Here is a 13,059-nt window from a genome sequence, read left to right on the forward strand (position 1 = left end):
ACCCATGCAAACATGAACCACCAACTCAGGACCATTTACCTTAAGGTACATTTTTCACTACTGTACCATTGATCCACTACATCCAACTATCCGATATTTTGTATTGCATTTTGTTGTTGGTTAAAACGACTGCTGAATGAGCGAACAAACAAAAAAGAACGATTATGAAATTACATAAAATCTCCTTTTGCCGAAAAACTTCCCCATCCTATTTTACGGTGACTTCACCAAGCTGAGGATCTTTTCTGTTTACTTTTGGCAAACGTTCGTTGAACAGCTTGAAAAGCTGGTTATCGGTCATGACAACGGAGGAGAAGACCCCGGATGGCTCTTGGAGGAAGTTGATGTCGATATCCCTGTACGAGATGAACATTACAAATTCCGCTGTGACGGGTGGCTCGGTGGTGAACGGCCTGGTCAGCGGAAGGAAGTAGTCTTATACCCAGGTAAATATGAAGGGAAATACATACAATTATTATTTTGGTATCTTAAAGTACTGGCTCTTGGAGAGTAAGGGCTGTCGTATGATAACCTGTATCTCACCCTCCCTAATGTTGATGGCCACAAGAAAGCAACAAAAACATTACTGAAAGTGAGACATAATTAAAGACCTCCTTGGAAAGATAGTGAGAATCGGGAGACAAATTTGTTGTATGTAGATGCCCACATATTTCAGTTTCAAACAATGTTTGTGACCAAGTTTTTTTTGCTGCAGTGGATGACATTGACGGAGAAGTTAAACCCACCGTTGTAGACGACTTACAAGGTATGTCACGTAGTGATACCGTTGTGAGGGACAAAATAGAATTTTTCTTTATTTTTTCAGTTGGTTGGTGTTACTGAAGCGTGGTTATCTTCTAGGCTAATCTGAGTCATAAGTGCAAATCAGTATAAACAACATATATATCTTTATAGTGGGAATATTCTTATGACTTTGATTTTGTGAAGGCATTTCTGAAACTAATTAATTGAGTTGTTTCGTGCTTTTTAATGACGCATTTTCGTTTTACTCTCAGAAACTGGAGCCTCCGGGTTTGGTGGTAAGAGAGATTTTTCTGTCTTCTCTAGCTTGTGTTGTTTCAAAAGCGGGAAATAAAAACATTTATTCCGATCGAAGAAGTATTTCTGAAAATTAAATGCTATCTTTGTTTATGCAAGGAGATACAATAGAACCCCATTATCTCGAACGGCTCAGAAAAACGAAAACAGGTCGAGATACATACCAGGAAGTCCGGCTTAAGCTGACAGTGAGCGACTGATAAACGTGCTTCAAGAGAAATGGCTTTGAATTTAAGTTCGCTGGAAGTACAAGTTTATCTAGTTCGGCTGAAAAGGGTTCTATTGTAGTTGTTTTGTTCATTTAAGGAAAGATAAAGAAGTCACAATTTTTTAGCTTAATGAAGCTGAGGAGACCTTCAGTAGCTTCAGTCGCTGGAATGGGAGTGGGAGGGCATCCCAGGCAGTCTTATTGTTTGTGGAAGAATGTGACTGGAACGTAATCGGTATTTCTAGGAAATATTTCGCCTGAATCGCTTAGCCTCCATCAGTCTGTTAGAGTGAGTGGTTACACAGCATAAATAATGAGTTGCTTAGAGCGGCCCTCCGATGAGAGTATGGTTTCGTGGATCCCTATAACCCCCTTTACTTTCCATTACGTTTCACATTCTTCTATCCATTATTTTTTTTAGAATGTGGAATGAAGATATTCGCTTCTAGTTTTATTGTTGTAACTTTTCTCCTTCTCCTGACACAGAGGGGTTTTATAAGCACCTCCAAGAGGTCGCTTTCCGAAAGACTTCACTATGGGTTTCATTGCGCGTAAGAGATTGGGCTACGTAGCAAGTTAGAAATGAAAAAGACTCCGTTTCCTTATTTAATTTGGCGTACGCGTGTAACGTACCTCCTAAGCTTTCCTTTTACTGTATCTCCAGACGCCGAATATGACGTGGAGTTTAAGACTTCCGCTGAAGAAAACGCTGGCACAGACGCCAACGTTTATTTCCAAATGATCGGCGAGGACGGCGAGACTCAAGAAATCGACCTCAAAAACAAAGGAAAGGGTTACTTTCACCGGGGACAGCTGGATAGATTCAGGATCAGGGCCAGAGATGTTGGTCGGGTAAGGGAAAGAGTAAACACTAGTCTTTTTTTGCGAATGGAATATAAAAACGGAGCAATCAATTTTTCCCTTCCTTCGTCTGCGCCAAAGCTTGATAGATTGGTATTAGTATGACTCCGTGATCCAAGAATTGATGTTGCTTTAAAACATTCATCATGTAAGTGTAAGTCGAACCTAAGACCAATCGCTTTGATGATTTAATGCTCGACCAGCTGAGGTTACAGGAAACCCATTGGTGATGAAATGGGCCATACCATCATGCCTTGCAGTGAGTTCCTACGTGGTCTTAAATGGATATCATCCTTTTTTCACCTTACAGCTCAAGATGCTTCGCGTAGGCCATGATAATTCCGGCTCTAATTCTCGTTGGTTGCTAGATGAAGTTGTAATTTTTTCTTTGGCCCGTGGTGAGCGCTACGTGTTCAAAGGAGGCCGCTGGATCGGTGGACGAACCAATGAGATCGATCTTCCACTTGGTGAGCTGCAAACCAATGCAAATTTTGTTTTTATTCGTATTTTCAATGGCTATAAAATCGTCACGAAGCTATTGCCTGTCTTGAGAAATTTTACCAAACGTTGTTTCTTTCCTTTGCACCTTTTTAATAAAGAGAAAAACTAAATAGGTCTAATGAGGGTTCCTTACATGTAGTTTGAAAAAACCAATCTGAACAAAAGCGTGCAAAATCTTATGGCCAAATATGAATACAGTGGATACCTGAAGTAAGACTCTTGCTTGACTGGCGTAAATTATTTCTTTGGACTATACTACGAATCCTTGGAAACAGCAATCTCGATTTCGGCAATCCATTTAGTTGTTCTTAGTATTAAAACGTACATACGTTTTTTAGTGAATATCTAATATTACTCCGAACTGAATGTTTAGTTTCTTTCTTTCTTTTAGATTCTTGGAATTACGGCCGACTAGGTGAGGAAACACAGTCATCCGAATAAAGGGCCTGTAAACAGATGAATATTATTCTTTTAGAGGGGAGATCCGCTAAAGTAAATCGCAGAAAAGTACCATAGTGTGGGAAAATTGCAAACAGATATCGTTCATTGTGATGTTGGAAGTTCAGTAAGGGCTTAGTTTGGAACGTTGTACATTAAGCAATACATTTCGCGCTCGATTTTCCCAAAGTTAAGATGAAGGTAGTTCCATAAAACACCTTATGACCCAAAATTTAAGCACTCTAAAAATTCCAATTACGAAACAGCTGACATTTGTTTCTAATGTTTTGTTTGCTTGGGCCTCTCTTCTCATTTCTCTCAACACCCTTAAGTTCACTGAGCGTTCAATTATCGCGCAAAAATATGATCCAACACTGAGTGGAGTATTCGTTTTAAGAAATCTTTTTTCTTTTTTTTTCAATTTATTATCTGATCCCTTTTCCACACTTTTTTCTTTTCAGTTGGTCAAGAGCCAGATATTCCAGATTTAATTGACTACATGCAATCCGGAGATGAGGTCAAGATCATTAATGCTGCTGGATATTTACAACATTTATGTTACAGTAAAGAATATGTGAAGGATAAAGTCAGGTATAGCACATTCTTTTGCCATATATAGTGTCATTGAGTTGACGATATTGTAAGCGGATTAAGATAAACCACTTTTCACAGGTGTGTGTGTCACCTGCATGTGTAAGTTATTACACTGAAAATATGTGTAATGTACAAAACCCAGTCAAAGAAAGAACTCTTTTTGTATTTGTTTTTGGCAGGGGTTCTTTCTTCAGGTGTTCAGTTTAATGCATTACACTCGTAAGCATTACCTTGTCACAAAAGTTTCAGGGACTAATTTGATAACTGTCATACAACGTGTCTATGTACAATCATTGTGGGTGTAACGAATCCTCCACTTTCTAACGGACCAACCCTTCTTGTTCCGAACACACGTTTTGAAAATAACAGGTTTTCTAAAAAATGTGGAATCGTTTTCTTGGTGAAGGATTCGCTCTTATTCTCTTGTTCTTATTCTACTTCAATGATGCAATAGATTTAGAAGGCTTGCAAATTAATTTCTTAAGAAATTGAGGTGAATTCTTTCGTATAAATTTCTCACTGCCCACCAGCTTTTAGCTCTTGGGTTAACAATCTAATTGTAATTCTTAGTTTTGCGTTTTAACGCAACGGATGGCGTCTGACTGTACCACTAGGCTGGTTCAGTTGTGTTGAACTTTTTTGTTACTATCTGACTCCCTTATCATTTTGTTGGAATTTATGTTTGAACAGAGACCTTGGTGGAATTCCAGTGATTGTCAGGTTGCTGAGACATTCTGAATGGCGTGTTAGATATGCTGCCGTTTGTCTTTTGAGGAACCTCTCATTCAGTATGAAAAATGACGCTAACAGGGTACGAATACCTCTAACTTTTCTCTGTGTCCACTTTTAGTATTCTTTCTTCCTCTTTTTCATCTTTTTCATGCAAAACGTGACTCATTTGCTATAAAATTGTCAACGTCGTTGACACCATTTCAGTCATTTCAGTCACTGATTATGCAGAATGAAACTGTCACTTTCTTTCCCCGCAGTGTTTGGATTTAAGTGCAATAGGAAGCTAAACATGCATTAAACACCATGAAATTAAAGTAATGGAACCGAAATGGGTAACATTTTCAACTGAGCACGCTAAGGAAACGTTCTACTAATTTATCTAATATACGGTCCAATGTGTTTTTTTTCTCGGTGAAAATGGTCATCTTTACTAAATAACGAAGTTGCTGTTAATGTAGTGCCTTCATGATGAGTGATCACAAAACTTTCGCTTCAGTCCTTCTCATTTTATTTTTCAACATATATATTTTTTTATTTCAACAGTTGGCCATAGCTGACTGTGGTGGAATTGAAGCTCTTATAGAAATCCTGCAGGAAACGGAAAAGACAGAGGTAGGTAGGCCAGCTATGATGCGTTTGATTCTCTTTTTGCAGACGTCATTTTAACCTTTTTCTTTTGTGTTTTGCTCATGTAGTACAGAGAGGCAATTTTAGGAGTTCTATGCAACTTATCGTCGGTTGAGGTGAGGCATTTTGGCGCAACATGTGTCTATTACTTTACACAACTTGAAATTATTTCCATTTTATGACATTCTCAGTTATTTCACGTTAGAACCATTTTGAAATTCCTCAGCAGATTTTATCTGGGTGGTACTGTAGTTACCTTAATAAAAATATTGCTTCCTTGTCTTTCCCAGTCGCTTCGTCTCAGAATCCTCTTGGTTTGCCTGCATATTATCGTTATTCTTATCATTATAACATACTCTGAGTGGACGGCTGTGGCAGCACGTGGGCAGCCGCCAGTAAGGGCTGAACCTTGGCCAGCGGTTCTCGTTCATGCCACAAGACTCGTGCGCAATCTGTCGTCGGCCGGCACCAGGGCCCGGCAAGAACTGAGGGACGAGAAAGACTTGATCGACTGTCTAGTCTGGATTGTTAGAGTTGGTGTCAAGAGTGAACAGTATGATAATAAGGTAAGGTATTGATCAGCCATCGTTGGTCTACTACTATCGAAAATATGTTTAAATAAAGAAACAAACAGAAGTGAGACATGTTGTCCTGTGTGGCATGTTCCTCAGGAACCATTTGGCGAAGACAACCATTGGCCTGTAACGGAGCAGAAATGCCAAAGATGCTTGTTTTTCGGTCTTGTCCGTTTCCCCGCGCGAATTTATTCGAAAACAATCTCGCTTGTTTTAATTACACCTATCCTTATAAAGATTTAACGGTTTTGTAAAAATTAACGATTTATTCGATTTTAAAATACTTTATGATTTGCTAAATATGATACTACAGTAGTACTCAAAGATATAGAAACGACATCAGGGGAAGATTGCAAATTTTGAGGCATTTCAATAAAAAATATGGAGTTTGAGTTCACCACCAAATTGAAGAGACAGCTCGTCACTTTTTCGTTGTTGTTAGTGGTTTACTTGCCGCTAATTTTTAATCTACAGCCGTTCTAAGTTTTAATCAACGTAGAGGTTACAGCAAGTGCTTTGACAAACTAGATATGTACCTCATCTCCCCATTAAGCTTTTCAACCGTTAAATGCAAACTGGCTGGAATTCGAATCCCTGACTGTAACTTTTCTATGTCCCACCTTCTTGGCAATTTTTGACACTTTCCCCATGCAGTTCTGAAGGTTTAACTTAGAAATTAATTTTTCCTCTCTCTTGCTTTAGTGCCTTGAGCATTCGGTGTGCACACTAAGAAACCTGTCTTACCGGCTGGAAAGTGAGATCGACAGGGATCGCTATGACGACGCTGACGTTGACGTGGACCCTGCTGCCGTCAAAGAACAACAAAGCCAGGGTTGCTTCGCCGGGTGCGGTGGAAGAAAGAAGAAAAAAGTGCCCAATGACAAGAGACCCATGGATCGACCGAGGGGTCCACCGGAAGGGGTTGGACTGATTTGGCAGCCGGAAACAGTCCAACAATATTACGTGCTGCTACGGAAGGCAAAAAACATCGAAACCTTAGAGGGGTCGGCAGGGGCTCTGCACAACTTGACAGCTTGTTCTTGGAAGGTAGGTCCTTGGCCGGTCTCAAGTACGGGAAAATGTCTACGGAGGAAGCAATAAGGAGGAACTAGAGAGTCACTTACTGACCGCAGTGAAGATTTCTCGAGTGTTGACATTGAACTATTCATGGCACAATTTCAAATTTCAATCTCTACTGAATGAAAAAAGATTAAGGCTCAGGTGTAACACTTTTGCAAGCTCGTTCGAAAAGAATTCCAACCAAACACTGGCCTGGTTGTATTGTTGTGAACTATCATTGCACGCTTATCGTGGTTCTCCGTGTATCAAATCTGTTTGTTGTCAAAACGGTTTACTTTGGATTTTGCTTTCAGCAAAAGGGTCTTGAAAGCTTATGATAGGTTTATCATGGATTGCATAATTTTTAATTTTTTTCAGTGGGCAATCAAAATCCGTGGGGATACAAGACGAGCACAAGCAATCCAACAGCTTGTGGAGCTTTTAAGAATTGACTACGATCCAACAATCCGCGCAGCAGCCATTGCCCTTCGGAACATGTGCGTTGACTCGGAAAACAAGAAAATTGTTGGTAAGACTCTTCTTTGATTCGTCTTAGTATGCACTGTTTCTTATGCACCATTATGCCTTGGCCCGTTTCTCGAAAGGCCTGTTTCACCGTTTTAATCATGCATTTGTTCGTCTAAAGGAGTTGTACCACTATTAAATAAGATGGACCAAATAGCGGTAACTTTCTGGAGACAATTTCAGACGACGTTGTCATTATTTACCTATTTATTCATTTCAGGCGAGAAAGCCGTATTACACTTGGTCCACAGGCTCCCCACAGGGGAGGAAGAAGAACGACTCGTGCAGGATCCGACTGTGGCCTCTCTTCTGTGCGCCATTTATCAGATTACCAACAAAAATGACAAAAACGCCAAGTGAGTGTAATTCGTTATATCCTGCTCTATTTGTTGTAGTATTTTATTTGCCACAGTGTTTCTCTATAGTTCATTGTGAAGGTTCTGTTTCCCTTTTGTCCTCAGAGTTATTACCTTTTTTTTTTTTACGAAGATCAGCGGTGCACACAATTTTTCGTGTTCGTCAGGTCATGTGATAATCCTCTAGAGAACTTTTTATTTCAAATTTCGCCTTATTCACGAGCATATGTAAGAATAATTTACAAAACACGAAGCTGGAAAATCCCTTAAGACCTGAAACGGGTAAAAAAAGCATACAAGCTAAAGAGGTCTATTTTGGCCTTTTTTTCCAAAGTTTGGGTTTCAGTCCCTGGGTATCTCTTAAAGACATTTTTTTTTTATGTGATTGTGAGAAAACGTTTTTACACATTTTGCAGTAAATTTCTTTGTAAAGAATGTTGACAAGTAGTGTTTCACGTCATTGTATGATTTTTTGGTGTCGTGTTCTTTTCTTACAGATACCTTCGAAAGACCAAAGGCATTCAAAAGATTGTAAGGATAGCAACAGATCAGAACAGGGTATACTCACCCCGTGTCATAAAAATAGCCAATCAGGTACAGACATGATTAAGTTCATGAAAATTTTTGTTAGCTTCATTTTGTGTGTGTGTGTGTGTGTGTGTGTGTGTGTGTCCATTTTTTTATTTTTTCCATGTTTGAGGGACAAGCCAAGAGTTACTTGTCGCTATGAGAAACTCAATGTTTTGGGGAAGTCAGTTTGTGTTCCTCGGTTTGTCTCATTCTTCCAGATCGAAAGAAAGATGTAATTTTACTTTGTTTTTGTTTTTTACCAAGGCTACTTATCTACCGGGTTTAATATGGAATCAGATTTTCAGATTGCACAGTTTTCTTTTTCATTTACCCATGAAACTAATGGAAATGTGGCGCGCAGCACTCTTTGGCACTGAGCAACAAGATTCGGCGGCAAATATTTGTTCTTAACACTCTAGAGCAGTTTGAATATACTAAAGACCTTGCTACTTTTCTGCATGATCATTTAATTGACAGTTTGATTTGATTTGGTGATGCTGATTGTCCCTTTATCAAAAACGCGCCGAATGTGTTAGAATACAGTACGACCAATCTGAATACTTTTAGTAACGTCTGTTTTGTTATAGGTACTAGCCAACCTTTGGAGCCATAGTCAATTACAACAACAAATGAAGAATGAAGGCTGGCAGTACGATGCGGAACTCGCTCGTGCCCCGATGGATTTCGAAGCCACCTCCTTGCCACGAACGCCCGACGAACGTAGCCGAAGGGATCCGAACATTCGCCGAATGGAAAGCGACGACGATCAGTGGCGAAACGGCAGTCGCCGAGCGAGAGATCAGTGGGATGGTGAGCCTTCTGGAGTGACAGACATCTCCTCAGAATCAGATAGGCAACGCAGTTGGGGGGAGAGCTTGAATAACATCCCACCTCCTTATACATCTGATGACAACTATTCCCGGGGAAGTCGTTCAAGGGATGATCTCCCCATGGAGGTTATGTCGAGTTCACCAAGACCGTCGGCCTCTAATTCAGTCAGAGACGAGAATGAAAACTCCAGTGACAGGACTTTTAAGTTGAATGGTAGTGGGGGTGGGGGTGGGGGTGGAAAGAACGAAGACTTGTGGGTGTAAGACTGTTGCCCCTAAAGACTTTATATGGAGTAGAAATGTTTGAATTTTCTCCTTTTTTTGCAAGGTTTTTGTAGTACCATTAGATACGAACGCGGGGATACTTTTTTTTCCACTTACTCATTGAGTACGAGGAATATGTCAGCTAAAGTTATTTAATTTTATTTGATCTAAAGATGGCGACTCGATTTGTCTGCTCGTTTGGCACAAGAAAAACATATTTTGAAGTGAACACCTATTTACGCTGAGCTACAGAGACTATACTTACCTCCGAGAATATAGCATGTTTCTAACAGCATGTTCCATTGTAAGGCGATCAATTTCAGGTCATGTTCACGGTTAGCGACTTTTTCCAGAGCATTATTTCCTTTTAAATTATTCACGGCGTCCGTGGTTTTTGTTGCGTCATAACAGTCCTGAAAATTGGCTGTTTTACATAATTACAGTAGACAAAACCCGTGACATTAAACTTTATAGCGTTTGCCTTTGTTCGTTTTAACTGATTCAAGGACTTGAATTTTATGAATATTGTGTATTGAAGCTTTTTCAACTGCATTCGGCATATTTATTTTAATTTTCGAAGTCTTAGTTGCTGTTTTTAGCTTAAGGTGTGCGAAACTCATGAAACAGGCGATACTGTTCTTTCCCAAACCGAATAAAGATAAGCATGGAAACTAGGCGTTGTTTATCCGCCATTAATTCAGAACATCTTAAAATGCTACAGTTTGAAAAAAACGATGTCTACAAAATATGACACGAAATGAAAGTTAAACTTTAAAAACGCATAATGTTCAGACTGACGACCGACTAGCTGAAGGTATACGCTTCGTTGCATGAATAGTCTTTATTCAAGTGTTATTTTGCACAAGACGAGTTTGATGAATGTGTTCCTCATGCCGCTCTTTAAAATTGCAATGTTTTATATATAGTACTCATGTAGTTGTTACTGCGGCATTTCGTATGTCACTTCTAAAATTGTGTTTAATTTCATGACAGCACAGTAGATGCTTTGTACAAAAAAAAAACTCATTAGAATACGAGTAAGTTTGTAATGTATATTGTATTTAGTGTAGATCGATACAATATTTTAAAACGAATGATGGCTGCAGCGTGGTACTCTGTGGCTAGGTTATTTTGTAGTATTGGTAATATTTGTGATTGTTAACTTGTGCTTTGCTCATGTAGTTCTTTAATTGAATAATAAACATGAAGAATGTTTATAAGTGCTTCAGTTGTACTCAATCTTCCTAAGAGGGAGTTTTCGCAATCTTTTTTTTTCAGAGGAATGGATTTGTCTTTCGGGAAGCTGCAACTGACACGATCAATCGCAAGATCCGCCTTAAAAAATAGATTCCAAGCTCCCTTGTGACTGTCCAGTAACAATATTTCAATAATTGTACGTGTGCATTTAGAGGCCTTCATTGTAAGGAATATATCAGATGCGAATACGCGCGAAGTTAACCTGAATCATGCTAGTATCTTGTTTAGATCACGTGCAGCATGTAAGACATGTTTTTATATTTTCGCAAAATCAGCAGAAAAAATAAAACGCATATACACTCACGGGTACGAAATTTTTAACCAAGGAAAGCACCGTTTAACGAATCGTGGTTCCAGATTTTATCTGAAAAACGTTGGCTCGACGGATCGAGAAAAAAGATAGAGGAGATCGGTAGATTTGAAGACCCTTATTATTTCGTTCTATGTACAAGGGAGAGTCCAACATAAGTCTGATTTTGATTTGAAGAAATTGCCCATAAGGCTTCCAGCATTTTATGAAGAATGCTTTAAAAGTTTCGCAAAATGTTCCGCAGCAACTTACACAAGTATACAGGATCAAAATAGACAAGATCTTTCAAAAGCTATTGTGTGGAATAATAAATTTATTTGTATCGGTGGCAAATCTGTGTATTTCAAAAATCTCTCAGAAAAAGGAATTCTTCGAATAGGGGATCTAATCTCGGACAATAACGAATTTATTGTTAAAAGTAATTACAAGTTGAGATAATTAAACACCTCGCCGTTGGATATATTTAGACTTATTTCGGTAATAGACGCCTTACCAGTTGAATGGCGTGAATCATTAAACACGCTTGCTTCTACAGCTGACGAGCCTTTCAATTTGTATAACGAAATTAAATTAAGTTTTAATGACAAAAACGTTTTAATTGAAACAGTCATTTCAAAGACTATATATAAAGAACTTCGAAATAGAATCATCACTCCACCGACTGCCCAACTGAATTTTAATACTCATTTTGTTAATGATGTTTTTTAGAATGGAAAGAGATTTACAGCTTGCCATTTCGTACTTCCTTGGACACAAAATCGCGTGAATTCCAGTATAAACTACTTAACAAGTGTCTTGTCACAAATTCTTTTTTAAACAAAATTGGTATTATTCCATCCACGGCGTGTTCCTTTTGTGGCGAAATGAACGAATCCTTGGAGCACTTTTTTATTTCTTGTCGTTATACTAAGGATTTCTGGGCTGAGGTAATAAAGTGGTTCGATAATCAAGGCGTAAAGATAAAACACCTCTCTGAAAAAGATATAATGTTTGGTATTTTAAGGTGCGAAGACGAATTATTAATCAATCATATTTTAATAATTGCCAAACAGCATTTATATTCTCGCCGACAGAACAAATCTCTTCCTTCAATTAAAGTATTAAACCTTAAAATTAAAACGATCCACCAACTCGAGACAATGATCGCAAAATCAAATAATGAGCTAAAAGCTCATAATATGAAATGGGACAAGTACAAACATTGTTAGATGATATAGAATCTCATGTTTGTTGCTGCACTGTACTAGTATTATATTTAGAAGCCGAGGAGAGCTAAGAGGAACTGTGGATTGTGTATGTATATATATAGATATATGATGTACCGTGTCTGTCTGTTTATGTGAATTATGTTTGTTTATGAAAAATGTATGTAACTTTGAATTAATAAAAATTAATAAAATACAAAAAAAATTAAAAAATTTTTAAAAAAATAAGTCTGGTAGGATGCGGGATGAGGCTTCAAATCGTGGCGGGATGTGGAATACGAGATATGTTAAAGGCGAGATGTGGGATGAAAAAGGAAGGCGAGACCGGGATATGACCAGAATTTGCGAAATTTAATATCAGTATCAATATCCAAATATAGACTGTCAGAGAATTTCCACGTTACATGATAACACAAGTTATATATACTATTGTATACTCCAGTACTCACAAGGAGCAATTGTAAGGGCGTCTAGCTTATTCACGGCGTTCCAACATTCCTTAGAGACTTGGGCGTTCGCCAAAGAGATATTTGGATGTGATAGTGGAAGGTTAAGTGGTGAACCCTTTAACTCCCAGATCAAATTTGTAATTCTCCTTACTGTCAACCATACAATTTTTATAATGTTAGTACAGAGAATTTCATACTGGATCAACTAATTATCCCCAAATTTATATTTTTCTTTATTCTCATCACTTATCTGGTTGATATTGCGTTGATATCGCGAGGAGAAATTCTATCTTGGTCACTCATAGGAGTTAAGGGGTTAAGCTAACTGGTCGTAATGGCAGAGAGATTTAAAGCCGAAACACAGGACGTTTAAAGGGTGAAAAACAAGAAAAGTGCAGAGGCTTTAAACGTGTCAGCCATTTTAGAGCCAAAATGTTATAACGATAGATGTGATCGTGGGTTTATCAATTTGTTCCGTTGTGGACCCAAAAGCTAATCAGCATGGCACGACTCAAGATGTTAAAAATACTATTAGGGCATTGAATCTGCCAACAAGAATTATAAAAAAAAGCGTAAAACTTAGCCAATTGATAAATTATTTATCTGGCGTCAATAAAAAATAATCTTTTGAAATGGATG

The 13,059-nt window shown here is 38.4% G+C and overlaps 1 protein-coding gene and 1 pseudogene across 4 annotated transcripts in view; both read left to right on the forward strand.

Moving 5' to 3' along the window:
• Positions 1–10,414, forward strand: part of LOC113679054 (lipoxygenase homology domain-containing protein 1) — a 39,206-nt gene extending 28,792 nt beyond the window's left edge. For all 4 annotated transcript variants that reach the window (XM_027195997.2, XM_089201280.1, XM_027195996.2 and 1 more), the window contains 16 exons: positions 278–446; positions 716–766; positions 1,017–1,040; positions 1,932–2,119; positions 2,439–2,595; positions 3,021–3,044; positions 3,529–3,658; positions 4,352–4,472; positions 4,937–5,005; positions 5,089–5,136; positions 5,311–5,586; positions 6,298–6,642; positions 7,033–7,183; positions 7,400–7,535; positions 8,033–8,129; positions 8,693–10,414. In XM_027195997.2, coding sequence (XP_027051798.2) covers positions 278–446; positions 716–766; positions 1,017–1,040; positions 1,932–2,119; positions 2,439–2,595; positions 3,021–3,044; positions 3,529–3,658; positions 4,352–4,472; positions 4,937–5,005; positions 5,089–5,136; positions 5,311–5,586; positions 6,298–6,642; positions 7,033–7,183; positions 7,400–7,535; positions 8,033–8,129; positions 8,693–9,199 — 2,493 coding nt within the window. In that variant the 3' untranslated portion in view covers positions 9,200–10,414. The remainder of the gene's footprint in view (positions 1–277; positions 447–715; positions 767–1,016; positions 1,041–1,931; positions 2,120–2,438; positions 2,596–3,020; positions 3,045–3,528; positions 3,659–4,351; positions 4,473–4,936; positions 5,006–5,088; positions 5,137–5,310; positions 5,587–6,297; positions 6,643–7,032; positions 7,184–7,399; positions 7,536–8,032; positions 8,130–8,692) is intronic.
• Positions 10,296–12,106, forward strand: LOC149048795 (uncharacterized; annotated as a pseudogene).
• The last annotated feature ends 953 nt before the right edge of the window (positions 12,107–13,059 follow it).

The sequence above is a fragment of the Pocillopora damicornis genome, chromosome 3, assembly GCF_964200805.1.
Source record: "Pocillopora damicornis chromosome 3, jaPocDami1.2, whole genome shotgun sequence".
Taxonomy (NCBI): Eukaryota; Metazoa; Cnidaria; class Anthozoa; order Scleractinia; family Pocilloporidae; genus Pocillopora; species Pocillopora damicornis.